This window comes from Rhinopithecus bieti, unplaced genomic scaffold (assembly GCF_001698545.2).
Source record: "Rhinopithecus bieti isolate Rb0 unplaced genomic scaffold, ASM169854v2 scaffold_13621, whole genome shotgun sequence".
In the NCBI taxonomy this organism is placed as follows: Eukaryota; Metazoa; Chordata; class Mammalia; order Primates; family Cercopithecidae; genus Rhinopithecus; species Rhinopithecus bieti.
Window position 1 is genome coordinate 311,229 of NW_016807522.1, and position 20,800 is coordinate 332,028.

At 51.0% G+C, this 20,800-nt stretch overlaps 2 protein-coding genes across 8 annotated transcripts in view; both read left to right on the forward strand.

Moving 5' to 3' along the window:
- The window catches only part of AXL (AXL receptor tyrosine kinase), a 45,944-nt gene extending 32,888 nt beyond the window's left edge, over positions 1-13,056 (forward strand). The window contains exons 14-19 of the mRNA XM_017882689.1: positions 3,243-3,335; positions 3,739-3,860; positions 4,500-4,609; positions 7,402-7,561; positions 8,462-8,598; positions 10,844-13,056. Coding sequence (XP_017738178.1) covers positions 3,243-3,335; positions 3,739-3,860; positions 4,500-4,609; positions 7,402-7,561; positions 8,462-8,598; positions 10,844-11,195 — 974 coding nt within the window. The 3' untranslated portion in view covers positions 11,196-13,056. The remainder of the gene's footprint in view (positions 1-3,242; positions 3,336-3,738; positions 3,861-4,499; positions 4,610-7,401; positions 7,562-8,461; positions 8,599-10,843) is intronic.
- A 465-nt stretch (positions 13,057-13,521) lies between these two features.
- HNRNPUL1 (heterogeneous nuclear ribonucleoprotein U like 1) overlaps positions 13,522-20,800 on the forward strand; it is a 52,144-nt gene continuing 44,865 nt past the window's right edge. For 2 of the 7 annotated variants that reach the window (XM_017882693.1, XM_017882696.1), the window contains exons 1-2: positions 15,637-15,970; positions 19,862-19,984. In XM_017882693.1, coding sequence (XP_017738182.1) covers positions 19,867-19,984 — 118 coding nt within the window. In that variant the 5' untranslated portion in view covers positions 15,637-15,970; positions 19,862-19,866. Of the gene's footprint in view, positions 13,855-15,438; positions 16,077-16,129; positions 16,400-19,861; positions 19,985-20,800 lie in introns of those variants that run through there. The other 5 variants (XM_017882694.1, XM_017882697.1, XM_017882691.1 and 2 more) reach the window with 5 other exon arrangements.

A 20,800-nucleotide genomic window follows, 5' to 3' on the forward strand; every position in this document is an offset into this window, starting at 1 on the left:
CCGTCTCAAAAAAAAATAAATAAATAAAATAAAAAATAAAAAAAAAATAAAACACCCATGGCTGGGCATGGTGGCTCAAGTCTGTAATCTAAGCACTTTGGGAGGCCGAGGCGGGTGGATCATCTGAGGTCAGGAGTTCGAGGCTGGCCTGATCTACATAGTGAAACCCCACCTCTACTAAAAATACAGAAATTAGCCAGGTGTGGTGGCAGGCGCCTGTAATCTTAGCTACTGGGGAGGCTGAGGCAGGAGAATCGCTTGAACCCTGGAGACAGAGCTTGCAGTGAGCCGAGATTGCACCACTGCACTCCAGCCTGGGCGACAGAGCGAGACTCCGTCTGGAAAAAAAAATTGAAACACACACATGCACACACAGGAGACACAACCACCACCAAGGGAATACCAGAAGCAGAGAGAGGGTGAAATACCCTGACTTCTCCCTTCCTCCCCGCTACCTGCCAGTAGGCCCCATCAGGGCCTACCTCCCATTGGCAAATCCCAAGAGGAAACCACTAGGAAAGGGAGCCAGGGAAATGTAGTTTTCAGGGGCTGGCCCGCTGTGATACATAGCGGAGCAGGAGAAGCTCTAGAATGAAGAATACCTGGCTGAATCATTTACCAGCCAGGCGATCTCAGGCAAATGACTTTCCCTCTCTGAATCTCCCACCTGTCATCTGGAAAAAAGGACCCTAATGTCCCCACCTTCCAAAGCTGTGAGGCAAAGCACTTCATGCTGAGGGTGGCAAGTAGGACATGCTTGTTAATGTGGACTAGGACTGTATTATTTACATCATCAGAGAGGGCAGGAGCCATTTCAGGGTTACATAGCAGAGGAAGTCCAGGGCTAAGTTCTTCACACACAGGGAAGGAGAAGCATAGGGGGTTCAGATAGGGGCCGGTGGTGAGTAGAGAATGATCTTTTCTGAATTACAGGGCTTAAAAGCTTGGGTTATGAAGTCATTACCCACTCATTCATTAATTATTGAGCACCTCCTGTGTACCAGGTTATTTTTATTTGTTTGTTTGTTTTGCTTTGTTTTGTTTTGAGGAGGAATCTCACTCTGCTGTCCAGGCTGGAGTACAGTGGCGTGATCTCGGCTCACTGCAACCTCCTCCTCCTGAGTTCAAGCGATTCTTCTGCCTCAGCCTCCCAAGTAGTTGGATTACAGGCGCACGCCACCACGCCTAGCTAATTTTTGTATTTTTAGTAAAGACGGGGTTTCACTGTGTTGGCCAGGCTGGTCTCGAACTCCTGACCTCAGGTGATCTGCCTGCCTCGGCCTCCCAAAGTGCTGGGATTACAGCCATGAGCCACTGCACCCAGCCTCAGGTTTACGTTTTTTGTTTTTTCGTTTTTGTTTTTTAAGACAGAGTCTCACTCTGTCACCAGGCCGTAGTGCAGTGGCATGATCTCGGCTCACTGCAACCTCCGCCTCCCGGGTTCAAGCCATTCTCCTGCCTCAGACTCCCAAGTAGCTGGGATTACAGGTGCGCGCCACCACGCCCAGCTAATTTTTGTATTTTTAGTAGAGATGGGGTTTCACCACGTTGGCCAGGATGGTCTCGATCTCTTGACCTCGTGATCCACCCGCCTCAGCATCCCAAAGTGTTGGGGTTACAGGTATGAGCTACCACACCTGGCCTACGTTCTTTGTTTTTTGAGACAGAGTCTTGCTCGTCGCCCCGGCTGGATTGCTGTGGCAGGATCACAGCTCACTATAGTCTCAACCTCTGAGGCTCAAGCGATCCTCCCCACACAACCTCTCACTGGTTATAGTCTTGGCCTGGGTCTGAATCCCAGTGGTGCAACCTTGGGCAAGTCATTTTGCCTCTGTGAGCCACAGTGTCCTGAACTGTTAAATGGGATGATACTTGTATGGGTCCCCAGGGCAGGTAGGGAAGTGCTAGGAAGCAGCCTGGGTGGTTGTGAACAGGTGGACCCTGGAGCTAGACTGCCCAGGTTTGAGATCTGCCTCTTCCACCTCCAAGCCGTGCGTTCGTTCCCTTAGGCAGACTCTGTAACCTTTTTGTGCCTTGCTTTCTTCATCTTTAGAGATAGGCCAGGCACAGTGGCTCATGCCTGTAATCCCAGTGCTTTGGGAGGCTGAGGTGGAAGGATCACTTGAGGCTAAGAGTTTGAGACCAGCCTGGACAACATAGCAAGACTCCCTCTCTTAAAAAATTGGCCAGGCACGGTGGCTCACACCTGAAATCCTAGCACTTTGGGAGGCCAAGGCAGGCAGATCACTTGAAGTGGGGAGTTTGAGACCAGCCTGGCCAACATGGTAAAACCCCATCTCTACTAAAAATACAAAAATTAGCCGGGTGTGGTGGTGCATGCCTGTAATCCCAGCTACTTGGGAGGCTGAGGCACGAGAATCTCTTGAACTGGGGAGGCAGAGGTTGCAGTGAGCCAAGATTGCACCACTGCACTCAAGCCTGGGGGACAAGGGTGAAACTCCATCTCAAAAAAAAAAAAAATGTATATATATATATATATACACACACATATATATATCCGGGATGGTGGTGCGCGCCTGTGGTCCCAGCTACTCAGGAAGGCAAGCCTAGGAGTTCGAATCCACAGTGAGCTGTGATTGCTGTGATCGCATCCAACCTGGGTGACAGCACAAGACCCTGTCTCAAAAACAAAAAACAAGAAACAAAACAATAAAATGGGAATGATAATAGTAGCACCTGAGAAGATTAAATGAGTTAATATATACAAAGTTGGCCAATCGCAGTGGCTCACTCCTGAATCCTAGCACTTTGGGAGGCCGAGGTGGACAGATCTTGAGGTCAGGAGATCGAGACCATCCTGGCTAACACGGTGAAACCCCGTCTCTACTAAAAATACAAAAAATTAGCCAGGTGTAGTGGCATGCACCTGTAGTCCCAGCTACTCAGGAGGCTGAGGCAGGAGAACTGCTTGAACCCGAGAGGCGGAGTTTGCAGTGAGCTGAGATCGAACCACTGCACTCCAGCCTAGGCGACAGAGTGAGACTCCATCTCAAAAAACAAAACAAAACAAACAAACAAACAAAAAAACACACACTCTCTCTCTATATATATATACACACACACACATACAGTGCTGAGTGCGGCACCTGGCACTTACTAATCATGTTTGATGAAGATGAGTGGTGATGATGATGATGATGATGATGATGATGGAGAGGAGGTGGAGGGAGAGTCCTCCCTCTCCTCGCCTCCACCACACCCACCTTTCTCTCTCCCTCAAGTTGCCATCTGCACAAGGTCAGAGCTGGAGGATTTCCTGAGTGAAGCAGTCTGCATGAAGGAATTTGACCATCCCAACGTCATGAGGCTCATCGGTGAGAGAGGGGCAGATTCAAGGGGTCTACAGGCCCCATGGGGGCCATAGCAGAGGGAAGACCCCTTCTTCTGGCCATGGGAAGATCAAACTTCCAGGCTTCCTGCTCCCCGCTCCGTCAGGGTCAGCAAGCTTCCCCCTCCTACTCTCCCTCAGCTTGGAATGTGACCTCTGACCAGTCCCAGAAATAGCTGAGGTCCCCAGGAGGGCTCCGGAAATGTCCCTGGGAACTCTGCTGGAAACGGCTTCTCTGCAGCTCGGTCCTTGCCACTGCCACTACCCCCCAGACAATATGGTGGCCAGACTGGATGGGGAGTGAGAAGGAGACGCTGGAGGCTGGCTGGGAGGGGGCTTGGCTTCCCCTTCTGCCCAGTAGGAGTGACAGGGCTATCTGGGGGGCTCAGGTGTCTGTTTCCAGGGTTCTGAACGAGAGAGCTTTCCAGCACCTGTGGTCATCTTACCTTTCATGAAGCATGGAGACCTACACAGCTTCCTCCTCTATTCCCGGCTTGGGGACCAGCCAGTGGTAAGGGGCATTTAGTCATCCAGTCTATAAATATGAACTGAGTATCTATCAGGTACCGCTTCCCAGTGCTGCTCAGACCCTGGGAAGACGATGGTGACCAGGAGCTTACTCTCCTGGAGCATGTCTTCCAGCAGGGGAGGGGCAGACAATAAACAAGCTAATAAATACCTAAGCGAGATGATTTAAGTGTTTCAGTGCTAGGAAGGAAATACACTAGGATGGATGATAAGGAGGCCAGGCAGTGAATTTGGGTGGACATGGACGATCTTGCTGAGGAGGTGACTGTGAAGGAGTTGGGGCTGGGGGGATATGTGGAGATCTGGGCAGGAAGCGATCCCAACAGAGCGCACAGCATAGGCAAAGGCTCGGAGGTGGGAATGATCATTGTTTGTCTGAAGACCAGAGAGGAGTCTGGGGAGTGTCAGTCAAGGGCAAGAACATAGGTGATCAAGTCCGAAAGGAAGGCTGGAGCAAGTTTATAGGAACTTGCAGGCCATGGAGAGGGGTTGGGTCGAATTGTCAGGGCCATGGGAAACCAATTCTGGCAGAGCTAGGCATGCACAGAGGGATAGAGGGAGGAGGGATCACATCAGAGACTCTGTTGACCTCTCTCTCCTCCCACCTGCCTTGGCTCCCCAGTACCTGCCCACTCAGATGCTAGTGAAGTTCATGGCGGACATTGCCAGTGGCATGGAATATCTGAGTACCAAGAGATTCATACACCGGGACCTGGCGGCCAGGAACTGCATGTGAGTGCCTTTCAGGGACACCCCCACACTGCTCCCGCACTCCCTGAGGGAGCTCCCTCCCTCCTTCTTAGGATGGAAGCAGGGCTAGACACCCATTAAGGGCAGGTCAGAACTCAGGACCAGGAAAGTAAGTAAGGGCGTCTGGGAAGGCTTCCTGGAGGAGGTGGGTCCTGAACTGAGATCTGGAAGGAGCATTTGGATGTGGAGAGGGAAGAGACCAGAAGGTGGGCTCAGTGCACAGCATGAGGTGAGCAAAGGGGCTGAGGTGACCAATGGGGGTGGGGACATGTGAGCCCCATCTCTGTCCCACTCCATGCTGGGTGTCTTGCCTGGGGCTGCCCTTTGGAAGTAGCCACACTGTATAAGGAAACCAAACTCCCCACCAATGGACAAGCAGAAAACATGCCAGACAGGGCGCGGTGGCTCACACCTGTAATCCCAGCACTTTGGGAGTCCGAAGTGGGTGGATCACTTCAGGCCAGGAGTTCGAGACCAGCCTTGGCGAAACCCCTTCTCTACTAAAAATACAAAATTCAGCCAGGTGTGGTGGTGTGTTCCTGTAATGCCAACACTAGAATTGCTTGAACCCGGGAGGTGGAGGTTGCAATGAGCCGAGATCACATCACTGCCCTCCAGCCTGGGTGACACAGCGAGACTCTGTCTCAAAAAAAAAGAAAGAAAGAAAAAAGAAAATAGTAACCTGTAATCCCAGCCATTCCCAAGGCTGAGGTGGGAGGATTGCTTGAGCCTCGAGACCAGCCTGGGTAACAACAGTTAGACACCATCTCAAAAAAAAAGAAAAAAAGAACAATAAATCCCCCAAAAGCCAGAATAGAGGGTAAGGGGAGGGTAGAGGGTGGAGGGAATGGAACCACAGAGTTAGAATATTAGTCTCAGCCAGCTGCAGTGGCTCACACCTATAATCCCAGCCCTTTGGGAGGCTGAGGCAGGAGGATCACTTGTACCCAGGAGTTCAAGACCAGCCTGGGCAACATAGTGAACCCTGCCTCTACAAAAAATAAATTATCTGGGCATGGCGGTGTATGCCTGTGGTCCCAGCTACTTGGGAGGCTGAGGTGGGAGGACTGCTTGAGCCCAGGAGGTTGAGGCTGAAGTGAGCCATAATGCTATCACTTCACTACTACCTGGGCAACAGAGCAAGACCTCATCTCCAAAAAAATTGATGTATATTTTCCATACACTAAAATATACACATCGTATATGTGCAAGCTCAGCTCGATGAATTTTTATGGGTATAGACCCATGTAACCACTAGATCAAGGGAAAGAATATTTCTTAGCCCCAGCAGGCTCCTTCATGCCTCTTCCTCTTCCCAATCACTACTGCCAAGTGGTACCCCCTATCCTGACTTCTCAGTGCTAGTTTCGCCTGTTCTGAAAAGTCATACAAATGGGATCATGCAGTTTGTACTGCTTTGTGTCTGGCTTCTGTGGCTCAGCGTGATGTTTTTGAGATGAATCTGTGTAGGAGTAGTTTGCTCTTTTTCTTTGCTGTGTGGTATGGTATTCCATTGTATTAATGTCCTGTCCCATGGATTTTCTTTCTTTTCTTTTCTTTTCTCTTTTCTTTTCTTTCTTTCTGTCTCTTTCTTTCTCTTTCCTTCTTTCCTTTTTTTCTTTCTCCTTCCTTCCTTCCTTCCTTCCTTCCTTCCTTCCTTCCTTCCTTCCTTCCTTCCTTCCTTCCTTCCCTTCCTCCCTCCCTCCCTCCCTCCCTCCCTCTCTCTCTCTTTCCGTTTCTTTCTCTTTCGTTCCCTTTCTTCTTTTCTTTTTTGTTTTGACAGAGTGTTACTCTGTCCTTTAGTGTGGGGTGCAGTGGCATGATCATAGCTCACTGTAGCCTCCAACTACTGGTTCAAGCTATCTTTCTGCCTCAGCCTCCTAAGTAGCTGGGACTACAGACATGTGCCACCATGTCCACCTAATTTTTAAATTTTTTTGTAGAGACAGGGTCTTGTTTTGTTTTCCAGGCTGGTCTTGAACTCCTAGCCTCAAGTGATCCTCCCACCTTGGCCTCCCAAGGTGCTGAAATTACAGGCATCAGCCACTGTGCCTGGCCTTTTTTTTTTTTTTTTTTTTTGAGACGGAGTCTCACTTGCTCTGTTACCCAGGCTGGAGTGCACTGGCGCGATCTCAGTTCACTGCAACCTCCACCTACTGGGTTCAACTGATTCTCTTGCTTCAGCTTCCCAGGTAGCTGGGATTTCAGGTGTGCACCACAACACCTGGCTAATTTTTGTACTTTTAGTAGAGACAAGAGTTTCACTATGTTGGCCAGGCTGGTCTCGAACTCCTGACCTCAAGTGGTCCACCTGCCTTGGCCTCCCAAAGTGCTGGGATAACAGGCGTGAGCCACCGTGCCCAGCCACGTTCTGTTTTTTATTTGGGTGCTGGTTACATGGGTGTGTGTGTGTGTGTGAAAATTCAGTGAGCTGCTCACTTACGACTTGTGCACATTTCCGTATGTACAGTATACTTCAAGAAAAAAAAATGTTTTTTCATCAAGGAATCAAACCCAAGGAAGGACCTTAGAATCTAGCAAAGAGCCAAAGCTGGGAAGGCCTGAGGAAGCCCTTTGTCCCATCCTCATTTGACAGAGTGAACAAGAAGTAAAGCAGTTCCCTTCTGGCATGGGGTGAAGATTTGGGAGACATATCTCCACCCTGCAGCCAGGACAGTGAGGGGAGGAGGTGCAGATGTGTCTGAGAGCCAGGGCAGACTTCCTGGTGGAGATGACCGATGCCCTGACCCTGTTCCTTTCCCCAATCCAAACAGGCTGAATGAGAACATGTCCGTGTGTGTGGCGGACTTCGGGCTCTCCAAGAAGATCTACAATGGGGACTACTACCGCCAGGGACGTATCGCCAAGATGCCAGTCAAGTGGATTGCCATTGAGAGTCTAGCTGACCGTGTCTACACGAGCAAGAGTGATGTGGTACGTGCATCCCCACCAAGAGTGGGGAACCATGGGAGGGCATGGCCTGACCATCACACACTATGCCTGGGCGGCTGTGAATGCAAGGGTCACAGGGACATGTGGGATTCCCTTTGCAGGGGCTTGTCTACATGGGCTAGGCATGTCTTGGAGTATAGTGGGCATCTCTGAACAGTGGTGTATACATGCCCAGGATAAATACAGGCCCACGTGTGCATGGTAGCAGTGTAGACAGTTTAGGTTAGAAGAAGCTGCAGTGATTATGTGTGCATGCACACACACTCATAGAATGTGGACAGCCAGGGTGTGCAGAGTGGCACATGAGCTCATGTGTCCATGAAGTGTGTATATGCGTGTGATGATGAGCATGTGTATGCATCCACAAAAGTTACTTATTCATGTGTATACCTGTGTCAAGTACTTTACATATATATTTTTTTTCTTTCTTTTTTTTTCTTTTTTTGACATGGAGTCTCATGCTGTCACCCAGGCTAGAGTGCAGTGGCATGAATGTCTCGGCTCCCTGCAACCTCTGCCTCCCGGGTTGAAGCGATTCTCCTGCCACAGTCTCCCGAGTAGCTAGGATTACAGGCACTCACCACCACGCCTGGCTAATTTTTGTATTTTTAGTAGAGATGGGGTTTCACTATATTGGCCAGGCTGGTCTCAAACTCCTGACCTCAGGTGGTCCACCCACCTCAGCTTCCCAAAGTGCTGGGATTACAGGCGTGAGCCACCGCACCCAGCTAAAGTATTATGTTTCTATGAATACTTGTGATGCTCCCAGAAGATGGTTGTGAACATGTGTACATAAGTGTGGGTGTACCCATGAACCTGGGTATTGGGGCGGGTGATTCTGTGCAGGAGACCGTCTAATTCCCTTCCCTCTGCCCCTCACAGTGGTCCTTCGGGGTGACAATGTGGGAGATTGCCACAAGAGGCCAAACCCCATATCCAGGCGTGGAGAACAGCGAGATTTATGACTATCTGCGCCAGGGAAATCGCCTGAAGCAGCCTGCGGACTGTCTGGATGGACTGTGAGGACCCTTAGGTTTCCCCCAACCCAGAATTCATTCCAAACCCCTGACTACTCCCACGTGGCCCTCACAGGTCCAGTACTCTCTATAACCCAGACAGAATCCCTGAGAATGCTGAATGACCCACTTGCCCCTCACCAATGCTCTGAATAGGGCCACCACTGGCCAGTGGGGTGCAAATCAGCTAAAGGCACCCTTTCCTCCTTTGTCTGTGTCTGGAATGCGGGCTGAATCAGTCCCCTGGCTCCCCCGCCCAAGCCAGGTATCCTTGGGTAGTGAACAACAGCACAGTCTTACCTGGCGGCCCTGCCTTTGGGACATGCACTCCCAGAGACTTCTCATTCCAGACTCCTGAGCACACCACGCTTCCCCCACCTGCTCCTCAACACCCAGGACTCTCTGCAAAACCCTCCAGTTTGTTTTATTGACCTTCTCCAGACTCAGGTCTCCTCTGAGATGTTTGCAGGATCCTTTAGGGAATGCTTATCAAACTCTGCAATATTAGAGCATGCGGAGAAGGCCGTGACATTTAGCCAGCACTTTGAGGGTAAAGAGAGAAGGCTGGTTGGGTCAGAAGGAGACAGCCTGGGGCTTCAGACTCCTCAGTCCACCTTGGGTACTCCAAGAGCTGAGAGGAGTAAAAATAACAGTTAACATTTTTTTTTTTTTTTGAGACAGAGTCTCGCTCTGTTGCCCAGGCTGGAGTGCAGTGGCCCGATCTCAGCTCACTGCAAGCTCCGCCTTCTGGGTTTACGCCATTCTCCTGCCTCAGCCTCCTGAGTAGCTGGGACTACAGGCGCCCGCCACCTCGTCCGGCTAGTTTTTTGTATTTTTTAGTACAGGTGGGGTTTCACCATGTTAGCCAGGATGGTCTCGATCTCCTGACCTCGTGATCCGCCCGCCTCAGCCTCCCAAAGTGCTGGGATTACAGGCTTGAGCCACCGTGCCCGGCCAACAGTTAATATTTTTATTGAACTGACTAGAAGGCACTGTTTAGGTGCCTGGCATGTGTTAGATCATTTGGTCTTTACCACAGCCATATGGTGTAGAGAGGTATCATTACGATTCCCACTTTGCAGATGAGAAAACCCAGTCCTACAGGGAGGGTAATTTATTTTTATTTATTTATTGAAGTCTCGCTCTGTCGCCCAGGCTGGAGTGCAATGGCTTGATCTTGGCTCACTGCAACCTCCCAGGTTCAAGCAATTCTCTTGCCTCAGCCTCCCAAGTAGCTGGGACTACAGGCACGTGCCACCACGCCCAGCTAATTTTTTTTTTTTTTTTTTGTATTTTTAGTAGAGATGGGATTTTACTGCATTAGCCAGGATTGTCTTGATATCCTTACCTCATCATCCACCTGCCCCAGCCTCCCAAAGTGCTGGGATTACAGGCGTGAGTCACTGTGCCCAGTCTGGGAGGGCGATTTATTTGTCAAAGGTTGCACAGCTGGTGTGTTTATTATCTATATCCCCAAATCGAGTAGTTTAAAACAACAAACATTTATTATCTCACATGGTTTCTGAAAGTTGGATATTGGGAACAGCTTATCAGAGTGATTTTGGTTCAGGATCTCTAATGAAGTTACAAAGATATCATTGGGGGCTGCAGTCATCTGAAGCTTGGGACTGGAAGATTGCTTTCAAGGTGGCTTACTCACATGGCTGTGGCAGGGGGCTTCAGTTCGTTGCCAGGTGGACCCCTTTGTGGCACTGCTTGATCTTACTCACAACATGGCAAGACAAAGTGTGAGGAAGCTGCATACCTTCTATGACCTAGTCTCAGAAGTCACACACGCCATTGCTTCTGCCAAATCAGAAGCAAGTCACGAAGTCCTGCCCATGCTCAAGAGGAGACGATTTATTCTCCATCTTTTGCAGGGAGGAGGGTCAAAGAATTTATGCATCTATTTTAAACCAGTACAGCTTGTAAGAGGCATAGCCAGGCTTTGATGCAAGTCTGTTCAGGGGAGCTGGGAAGGTCTGTTCTAGCAAACCCTCATCAGAATACTACTCCATACCCAGACAGGTTTCCCAAGACCCTTCCCAGCTCCTGAGTCTCCCAGGACCCAACTCAGAAACTCTTGGGAATTCCCAAATCTCCATAGATGGCTTCAAACTGCTGAGGCTCCCTCCAGTCCCCTAAAATGCCCCCAGTCCCCTGAGTGTCCTAAAATGTCCCCAGGCTCCCAGAATGCCCCCCTTCTGAGTCCCTGCTCAATCTCCCAACCCTCGTTTTGCTGCCCTAGGTATGCCTTGATGTCGCGGTGCTGGGAGCTAAATCCCCAGGACCGGCCAAGTTTTACAGAGCTGCGGGAAGATTTGGAGAACACACTGAAGGCCTTGCCTCCTGCCCAGGAGCCTGACGAAATCCTCTATGTCAACATGGATGAGGGTGGAGGTTATCCTGAACCCCCTGGAGCTGCTGGAGGAGCTGACCCCCCAACCCAGCCAGACCCTAAGGATTCCTGTAGCTGCCTCACTTCGGCTGAGGTCCATCCTGCTGGACGCTATGTCCTCTGCCCTTCCACAACCCCTAGCCCTGCTCAGCCTGCTGATAGGGGCTCCCCAGCAGCCCCAGGGCAGGAGGATGGCGCCTGAGACAACCCTCCACCTGGGACTCCCTCTCAGGATCCAAGCTAGGCACTGCCACTGGGGGAAACTCCACCTCCCCACTTCCCCACCCCAGGCCTTATCCCCACCTGAAGCCCTATCTTCCTACCTATCCCACCTCCATCCCAGACAGGTCCCTCCCCTTCTCTGTACAGTAGCATCACCTTGAAAGCAGTAGCATCACCATCTGTAAAAGGAAGGGGTTGGATTGCAATATGTGAAGTCCTCCCAGGTATTAACATTCCAAGACTCTAGAGTCTAAGGTTCAAAGAGTCTAGATTCAAAGGTTCTAGGTTTCAAAGATGCTATGAGTCTTTGGTTCTAAGGACCTGAAATTCCAAAGTCTCTAATTCCATTAAAATGCTAAGGTTTTAAGGCCTACTATTTTTTCTTTTCTTTTCTTTTCTTTTTTGAGATAGAGTCTCACTCTGTCACCCAGGCTGGAGTGCGGTGATGCAATCTTGCCTCACTGCAACCTCCACCTACCAAGTTCAAATGATTTTCCTGCCTCGGCCTCCCAAGTAGCCGGGATTACAGGCACCCGCCACCACACCTGGCTCATTTTCGTATTTTTAGTAGAGACAGGGTTTCACCATGCTGACCAGGCTGGTCTAAAACTCCTGACCTCAAGTGATCCACCCACCTCGGCCTCCCAAAGTGCTGGGATTACAGGCATGAGCCACTGCACTCAACCTTAAGACCTACTATTCTAAGGCTCTGAGATTCTGTGGTTTTAGATTTTCTGGTTCTAATATTTTTGATAAGGCCTCAAGGTTTTAGGTTTTAAAGCTCTAAGATTCTGATTTTAGGATCTAAGGCTCTATGATTCTAGATTTTTATTTTTCTAGGGTTCAGAGTCCTTAGAATGTAAGATTCTAGATTCTAAAGATTCTTTAATTCTAGACATGGAGGTTCTAAGGCCTAGTATCTAAAATATGATGTTTTAAGGCTCTGAGAGTCTAGATACTCTGGCTGTAAGACTCTAGACCATAAACCTTCAAAATTTTATCTTCTCAAGTTCTAAGATTCTAATGATGATCAATTATAGTTTCTGAGGCTTTATGATAATAGATTCTCTTGTATAAGATCCTACATCCTAAGGGTCAAAAGCTCTAGAATCTGCAATTCAAAAGTTTTAAGAGTCTAAAGATAAGAGTTTCTAAGGTCCAATGTTCTAAGATGTGATATTCTAAGACTTACTCTAAGATCTTAGATTCTCTGTGTCTAAGATTCTAGATCAGATGCTCCAAGATTCTAGACAATTAAATAAGATTCTAATGGTTTGTTCTGTTTCAAGGCACTTTAGATTCCATTGGTCCAAGATTCTGGATCCTAAGCATCTAAGTTATAAGACTCTCACACTCAGTTGTGACTAACTAGACACCAAGTTCTAATCATTTCTAATGTTGGACACCTTTAGGTTCTTTGCTGCATTCTGCCTCTCTAGGACCATGGTTAAGCGTCCAAGAATCCACATTTCTAAAATCTTATAGTTCTAGGCACTGTAGTTCTAAGGCTCAAATGTTCTAAGTTTCTAAGAGTCTAAAGGTCCACAGGTTTAGATTATTAGGTGCAATTCCAAGGTTCTAACCCTATACTGTAGTATTCTTTGGGATGCCCCTCTCCTTTTTAGCCATCATTGCTTCCTCCTCCCCTCCTGTGGGGGTGTGCCCCCTTCAAGCCTGTGCAATGCATTAGGGATGCCTCCTTTCCCGCAGGGGATGGACGATCTCCCACCTTCCGGGTTATGTTGCCCCCCTGAGCCAATCCCTCATCTTCGGAGTATAGAGTGTGGACTCTGGTGCCTTCAGAGGGGCTCAGGTCACATAAAACTTTGTATATCAAAGAGCTTTTGTCTCCTCTTGTCTCCTTTTAGCTGTGATGTGGCCCCATTCCCTGGCAATTCAGTTTCCCGCATCAGAAAAAAGAAGGCTTGGTGGGGTCTTGGAATTCTCTCCTCACTAAAGAGGGTAGAGATGAACATACAGATAGACAAAAAGACACACAAGCAGAGACACGGGCTCTCAGAAACGCCCAGTGAGGAACTGGCATACAGATCCAGCATCACAGACACACACACACCTGTCCCCCCGCAAAGTAACAGACACATGAATTAATGGACACACCCCGGGGGGACCTGGTCACAAATACAAAGACTGAAATTCAGATGCATAGAGTAACACAGATACACAGAATTACACAGACACAAACATATTTACAAACATGCTCAGGCAGATACCTGTCACCAATAGGAAGAGACAGACCCAGAGTCAAGTGACACAAATACTCAAGAGACATGGAGATTACAACAGGTACTCACAGCCCAGAACGTTCAGACTGACATAGAAACACAGGCACAGAACACCTTTGACCATCACCGACCCACAAGGGGCCTCCAGCCAAGACCAACCCACCGTGTCTGGCACGCACTCGCGAGCGGGCGTTCGCGGGTGTGGCCGGCAGCAAATGGAGAAACCCTTGGCAGCGCCCGGACGCCCTCCAGTGGCGACTCCTGAGAACCGGGGACAGTTCAATCCGGGCCACAAACTTTTTTAGAACAAATCATTGTGGGAAGCTGGGAGGAGAGAGAGAGGAAGTCGGACGTGGGCGAGGGGCGGGGTGTCTGGACTGGAACCTCTGGGCCCACGTGAGTGTCTGTCCCGCTGCTGAGTGGGTGCTGTGTGTCTGGGTTGCTGTAGTGTTCGCTTGTAGTGCAACTATCCTGTGTTATCTTTATCATTCGATGCCGCCTGCCTCTGCGGACCGTAGTGGGCACCTCTACACTGCAGCTGGGTACCTTACCCAAAGCAGATCAGATTTGGGGCCGGGCGCGGTGGCTCGCGCCTGTAATCCCAGCACTTTGGGAAGCCGAGGCGGGCGGATCACTTGAGGTCAGGAGTTCGAGACCAGTCTGGCCGACATGGTGAAACCCCTCTCTACTAAAAATACAAAAATTACCCGGGCGCGGTGGTGGGGACCTGTAATCCCAGCTACTCGGAAGGCTGAGGCAGGAGAATCGCTTGAACACGGGAGGCAGAGGTTGCGGTGAGCTGAGATCGAGGCCCTGCACTCCAGCCTGGGCAACAAGAGCGAGACTCCGTCCCCCCCCCAAAAAAAAACAAAAAAAAAAGAACTGGATGCGTCTGATCTGACGCACGCCTGTTTGTTTACGACTGCGGGGTGTGCCTTTGTCTAAGTAGAAACGGTGTGTGGCTTCTGCGGGCTTAACGTGTGGCTCAGGAGGCAGTGGGCGTCTGCATCATGTATCCCGATTGCGTCTTACTCGAGTTTTGTTTTCTGAGTTAGAGGCGACAGGTGGTGCAGCATTAGACACAGGGAAGCTCTGTGGCTTTTGTATTCATGAGCGCGAAGGTTAATGACGGATCCGTGGGTTTGAAACGGATCTATGGGTTTGAGCTTGTCAATACAGACGCCAGACAGCCCGATTTACGGGAACAGCCGATTAGAGGATTGGAGAGGGCGGTCGATGAACTTCTGGATGTCTTTCGGAAGGGGAAGGCTCTATGGTCGCGTGCAGAGCGCCCGTTCCACGTCAGGCACCGACCATAGAGCAAGGCGGCCGCGGACTACCCAAGGGAAGGGGAGGCCGTGTCCTTTACAACTAGCCTCCCGTTGTTAGTCTAGTCTCTATAGCCAAACCTTCGGGACTCTCTAAAGTCAAAATTTTGCTTTTACTAAAGGCAACTGGGTTCCTTCCAGATTACGAACTGTATACCCACTTAATCTCTATTTCGTATACCTCCTCCTACAGCGAAATTTGTGAGGCAGTCCTCTGAAGCACGGCCAATCTGGGGCACTTTTCCTAAAACGAGCCATCTCTACGCTTTAGTGAGCTAAGACAATAACTGCGATTGGTGGGCAGATTGTTTTGAAACCGCCCTAACGGCAAGGGGCGGGCCCCTGGTGAATTCATTTCTTTCCGGTTTCTTAAAGGCAACAGGAAGGAGGGGTTTCTGACGACCCTCCATTTGATTGGTTCTAGTGGTTTTACCCGCTCGGACTCCTCAAGGGGCGGGAGATGTACACCAATCGGAATGTGTGTTACAAAGACACTTAGTTTGATGAAAGGACTGCGCAGGCAAGGCCGTCGGACGCTCATTCTGAGATCTCACCGCTGATTGGTCCAAAGCGTTACTCCCTTATTTTCATTGGGCTTTACTGCAGCCGGCGCGCGAGAGCTACCCAATCAGCGCACGCTCCGCCTCCTGCCTTTTCCCGCCCTCCGCTCCGGCCTCGGCTTCGACGTAGGCCAACGCTTCCTACCCGGTAGCTCCTAGGCCTTCTCGTTGCCGTTGTTTTGAAAACCGCACTCTGATTGGCTAGGTCTCCGGGCCCGCGCCCGTTGCCCCATGCATTGACCAATTGGCACTCGTATTACATCGGACGAGGCACAGGTGAAGGGGGAGGCGGTGGCGGCGGCCATTTTGAGCCGCCGCCGCCATTGGAGTGGGCCCCCCCCCTTTCCCCCTTCGCCTCCTGACAGGAAAGGTTTAAGGGGGACAGAGCCCTGGGAGGCCGGGCCGGGCTCGGGGGCCACCCCGGGGGCCCGGGCCATGGATGTGCGCCGTCTGAAGGTGAACGAACTTCGCGAGGAGCTGCAGCGCCGCGGCCTGGACACTCGAGGCCTCAAGGCCGAGCTTGCTGAGCGGCTGCAGGCGGCGTTGGAGGCCGAGGAGCCTGACGACGAGCGGGAGCTCGAGGCCGACGACGAACCGGGGCGACCCGGGCACATCAACGAGGAGGTCGAGACCGAGGGGGGCTCCGAGCTGGAGGGGACCGCGCAGCCACCGCCGCCCGGGCTGCAGCCGCACGCGGAGCCCGGCGGCTACTCGGGGCCGGACGGACATTGTGAGAGTGCGCGGGGCGGGGGCCGGGGAGCCCGGAGCCTGGGCCGAGGAAAGGGCTGTGGGACGCGGGAGTCCAGCGCCTGAGGTCGGGGAGACGACCTGAGGATCTGGGGATCCCGCTACCTGCCGCCGAAAAGGATCTGGGGACAAGGGCCCCGGCACGACCGGAGGGTGGATCCAGACACTCGGTGCAGGGGGGACACTGGGGGAGGGGCTTCTGGGTTTCGGAGGTGAGGGACGGGGGTGGCGGGGAGGATTCCTTACCGTAGGGATCGGAGACCGGAAACTGGTTTCTGGAGCCGAAGAGAGTCGGAAGAACAAGAGGTTTTCCATTTGGGTTGGGAGGGTCTCGAAAATGGGGATCCTGGGGTTCGGAGCTCCTTGGGCTTGGCGGCCTTGCCAGCCCAGCGTGTGGGCTGGGGGGTGGGGAGCCGTGTTTCCAGGGTGGGGAAAGAATGTCCAGGTGTGCGGGGCTGCGAGAGTTTTGAGGAAGCAGAATCCTGGAGTATGCCGCTGGATGCGATCCTGGATAGTTCTCCTATTTGGTTCGGGGGTGGGTGGGTGAGGTGGAGGCGCTGGTGTCTGTGGCTGGGGAGGGTCTAATGGACTCAGTGCTTTGGAGTTTGGCTGGTGAGCATTTAGGGGCTGCGGGAGATTGAGCGAGGGGGCACCCCCATCTCTCGTCCGGGGCTGGAAGGCCACCCTTGAAGCAGGCACAGCCTGGACATTTGGTGCTGGGAGATCTGGGGACTTTCTGGTTGGCTTCTAGAAGAGGTGTAGGGAGCCCTGGTGTCCAGAGGCTGGATGGGGAGAGGATTTTTCCCTCGACAAAGGATCTGGGGGTCTAGAGCTAAGAAGACTGAGGACAAATAATTCTGAGGCTGCTGCTGAATGGTCTAGAGCTAACTGTGGGCTTTTTGGAGAACGGGGTAGCTGCGGGTGGGATGGGGGCAGATGAGTTGGTAACATTCCAAGTGGATGAAATATGTGGCAGGAGACAGACGATCCTGTGTCCAGCACAGAAGGAGTATGTATTTGGCTTAGCGAATATGGGGAGGGGGGAGGCTGTAGGGAGCAAAGAGAAAGAAAACCTGTTGACTTCACTGGAGGCCTCAGAATGGAGTGTGGGGAATGTTTCTGGACCTGAGCGTCTCCAAGAGATATCGGCAATTCCCAGAAGCAGTTATTTGTCTCCCCAGGGAGTGGGGGCCTTCAGCGAGCAGCACAGAACTCTGCATCAGCCAGGAGGTGTGACTCTGGGAATGAGTTCGGGTAGATCTGCGGTTGTCTGAGGAGAGGAAACCCTGGTATAGGACGGAGTGAATCTTCAGTTAGAAAAAAGCAACTTTCGGGCCGGGTGCAGTGGCTCACGCCTGTAATCCCAGCACTTTGGGAGGCCGAGGCGGGCGGATCACGAGGTCAGGAGTTCAAGACCAGCCTGGTCAACATAGTGAAACCCCGTCACCCGTCTCTACTAAAATTACAAAAATTAGCCGGGCGTGGTGGTGGGCACCTGTAGTCCCAGCTACTTGGGAGGCGGAGGCAGAAGAATCGCTTGAACCTGGGATGGGGAGGTTGTGGTCAGCCGAGATTATGCCATTGCACTTCAGCCTGGGCAACAAGAGTGAAACTTCGTCGCAAAAAAGGAAAAGCAGCTTGCTTTCTTCTCTGTTTTTAAAATACAGATGGGGGCCGGGCGCGGTGGCTCAAGCCTGTAATCCCAGCACTTTGGGAGCCCGAGACGGGCGGATCACGAGGTCAGGAGATCGAGACCATCCTGGCTAACACGGTGAAACCCCGTCTCTACTAAAAATACAAAAAAATTAGCCGGGCGAGGTGGTGGGCGCCTGTAGTCCCAGCTACTCGGGAGGCTGAGGCAGGAGAATGGCGTGAACCCGGGAGGCGGAGCTTGCAGTGAGCTGAGATCCGGCCACTGCACTCCAGCCTGGGCGGCAGAGCGAGACTCCGTCTCAAAAAATAAATAAATAAATAAAATAAAATAAAATAAAATAAAATAAAATACAGATGGGGTCTCGCTATATTGCCCAGGCTGGTCTTGAACTCCTGGGTTCAAGTGATCTGCTCACCTCAGCCTCCTGAAGTGCTGGGATTACAGACGTGAATCACTGCACCAGGCCTCAGGGCAGCTTTCTAGTAGGACTGGGAAATGGGGGGACTGGAAAAATTAAGGAGTAAGTAGAAGGGATTCTGGCATAAGAGTTTGTGGAGTTTTTCTGAAAAGAGGGCACCATGGGACTTGGGGCTAAGGGAATGAGGACAGAAATGAGGTAACAGAGGAGACAAGATTTGGGATCGGCACTGGATACTTGTTCATAAGAGAGAGTTTCCCGGAGGGAGATAATGCGAGTGTGGATTTGGGATAGGCAGTGGCCTAGAGATTATCCAGGACCCAGGTGCTGGAAAGAGGACTTCCCATTGCAGAGACTTGTGAAGAAAGGAGTGGGCCTGTGTGTGTGTCTAGAGCAGGAGGGACCATGGCAGGAATGCCTAGCAAGAAAGGGTAGTGGGGTAGTAGTCACCTGGTGGTCTGGCCAGAGAGTCGTCTCTGAGAGGAAAGCGAATTAGGTGCTTTGGAGCGTAGATTCTAGACTCAGACAGACTTCATTTCAAATCTGGCTTAAAGATACTGGCAAGTCACTTCACCTCTGTGAGCCTGGTTTCCTTGCGTGTAAAATGGAGTTAATCAACAAATAGCTACAACAAATAGCCGCTGTAGCCCCTGGGGGGTGTTATGAATGAAATCGCATGTGTGAGGGGCTTAACACTGGGCCTGCCTTTTATTAGAAGGGGGATGTTTTAGGAAGTGGAGAAGGACCCTAGAATCATAGCCTCTCCAGGAGAGGCTGCCTCTGTGGACACAGGAGAGATGCTCAGGAAAAGAGGCTTTGTGGGAAGCGGAGTACTCCGCTTGGAGCCTGGAAGCAGCAGAATAGTTTGAAAGGGCCCTGTGTTCCAATTAAGGAGATAATGCTATTTCTTCCTCTCTCCATTACTTGCTACAACAAAGTCCTTTGAGCCCCCTTCATGCCTTCCTTAAGCCCTCCTTAAACCCTGGTAAACAGACCCATAGCAAACCATGTGACCTGTGACTTTCCTCCCTTTGGACTGCACCTGGTTTGTGCCCAGATGTATTTATCCTCTGAGAAGGTATCCAGTCAGTTAGCAAGTGGCAGAATAGTCTCTCCTTCCCTTTGGTTCTGCCTCAGGGCTCCTGGCATAGCCAATAGTAGGGCCCTTGGGGCCCTAACTGAGAGCTAGCCCCTGGGGAGGAGAGCCTGTATGCTGCCCATCCTAGCTTTCTAAAGTTCTCTCTGGGTTAGGCGGCAAGGTTCTTGAGGAATTTCTGGTTTTAGTTCCACCTCTGAGATTTCACATGTGTTATCCCAACCCCAGTAACATTCTCCATTCTCATCACTGAGTCATCACCTATGTATCCTTTGAGTCAAGGCTTATCTGTTATTTTCCAGGTCCCTTTCTTAGCTCCTGGTACTACTTTGTAGCCTTCAACACAATCATATTAAATTTTTGCATGTATTTGTTTTAAGATTTGTCTGTCTCCCTAAACTGAAGGCTTCAGTGGGGCAAGTTTGTCTTCAGCCGTATCCCAGGCTCTGGAGTATAGTATGCACTCCATGAATAGTTAATATTGTTATTCTTACCACTCTTAAGTTGAGCTCCTGGGCCCGCAGATGCCTTCTGGACCATTTGGTCCAGGGTTCTCCATGAACCGCCCCTCTAATTGGCCATTTTTTATTTTGTTTTAAGATGTCATGGACAATATTACCAGGCAGAACCAATTTTATGATACCCAAGTCATCAAACAAGAAAACGAGTCCGGCTACGAGAGGAGACCACTGGAAATGGAGCAGCAGCAGGTCTATCGCCCAGGTAGGAAAATACACATGGTTCATCTCTTTGGATGGAAACAGAATCTACGTGGAGCCTTTACCCTCTGCTTAGAGTGTGTCTTCCCAGAGAAACTATGCATCTTTTTTGTTGGGCAATTCATCTAGACTTTGTGACTCTGGCAAGAATTGTTTAAAGGAAAGATCTCAGTCCTACTTCCAAGTGTTGGGAGAGGGGAGGTTCCACGGTATCTGTATAAAAGTGATGTTAGTATCAGCCCGGTGCGGTGGCTCACTCCTGTAATTCCTGTACTTTGGGAGGCCAAGGCGGGCGGATCACCTAAGGTTCGGAGTTCAAGACCAGCCTGGCCAACATGGTGAAACCCGTCTCTACTAAAAATACAAAAATTAGGCCCGGCACGGTGGCTCACGCCTGTAATCCCAGCACTTTGGGAGGCCGAGGTGGGCGGATCACAAGGTCAGGAGATCGAGACCATCTTGGCTAATACGGTGAAACCCCGTCTCTACTAAAATACAAAAAATTAGCCGGGCGTGGTGGCGGCCACCTGTAGTCCCAGCTACTCGGGAGGCTGAGGCAGGAGAATGGCGTGAACCTGGGAGGCGGAGCTTGTGGTGAGCCGAGATTGTGCCACTGCACTCCAGCCTGGGCAACAGAGTGAGACTCTGTCTCCAAAAAAAAAATACAAGAATTAGCCAGGTGTGGTGGCGGGCACCTGTAATCCCAGCTACTTGGGAGACTAAGGTAGGAGAATCACTTGAACCTGGGAGGCAGAGTTTGCAGTGAGCCAAGATCGTGCCATTGCACTCAGTCTGGGCAACAAGAGTGAAACTCCATCAA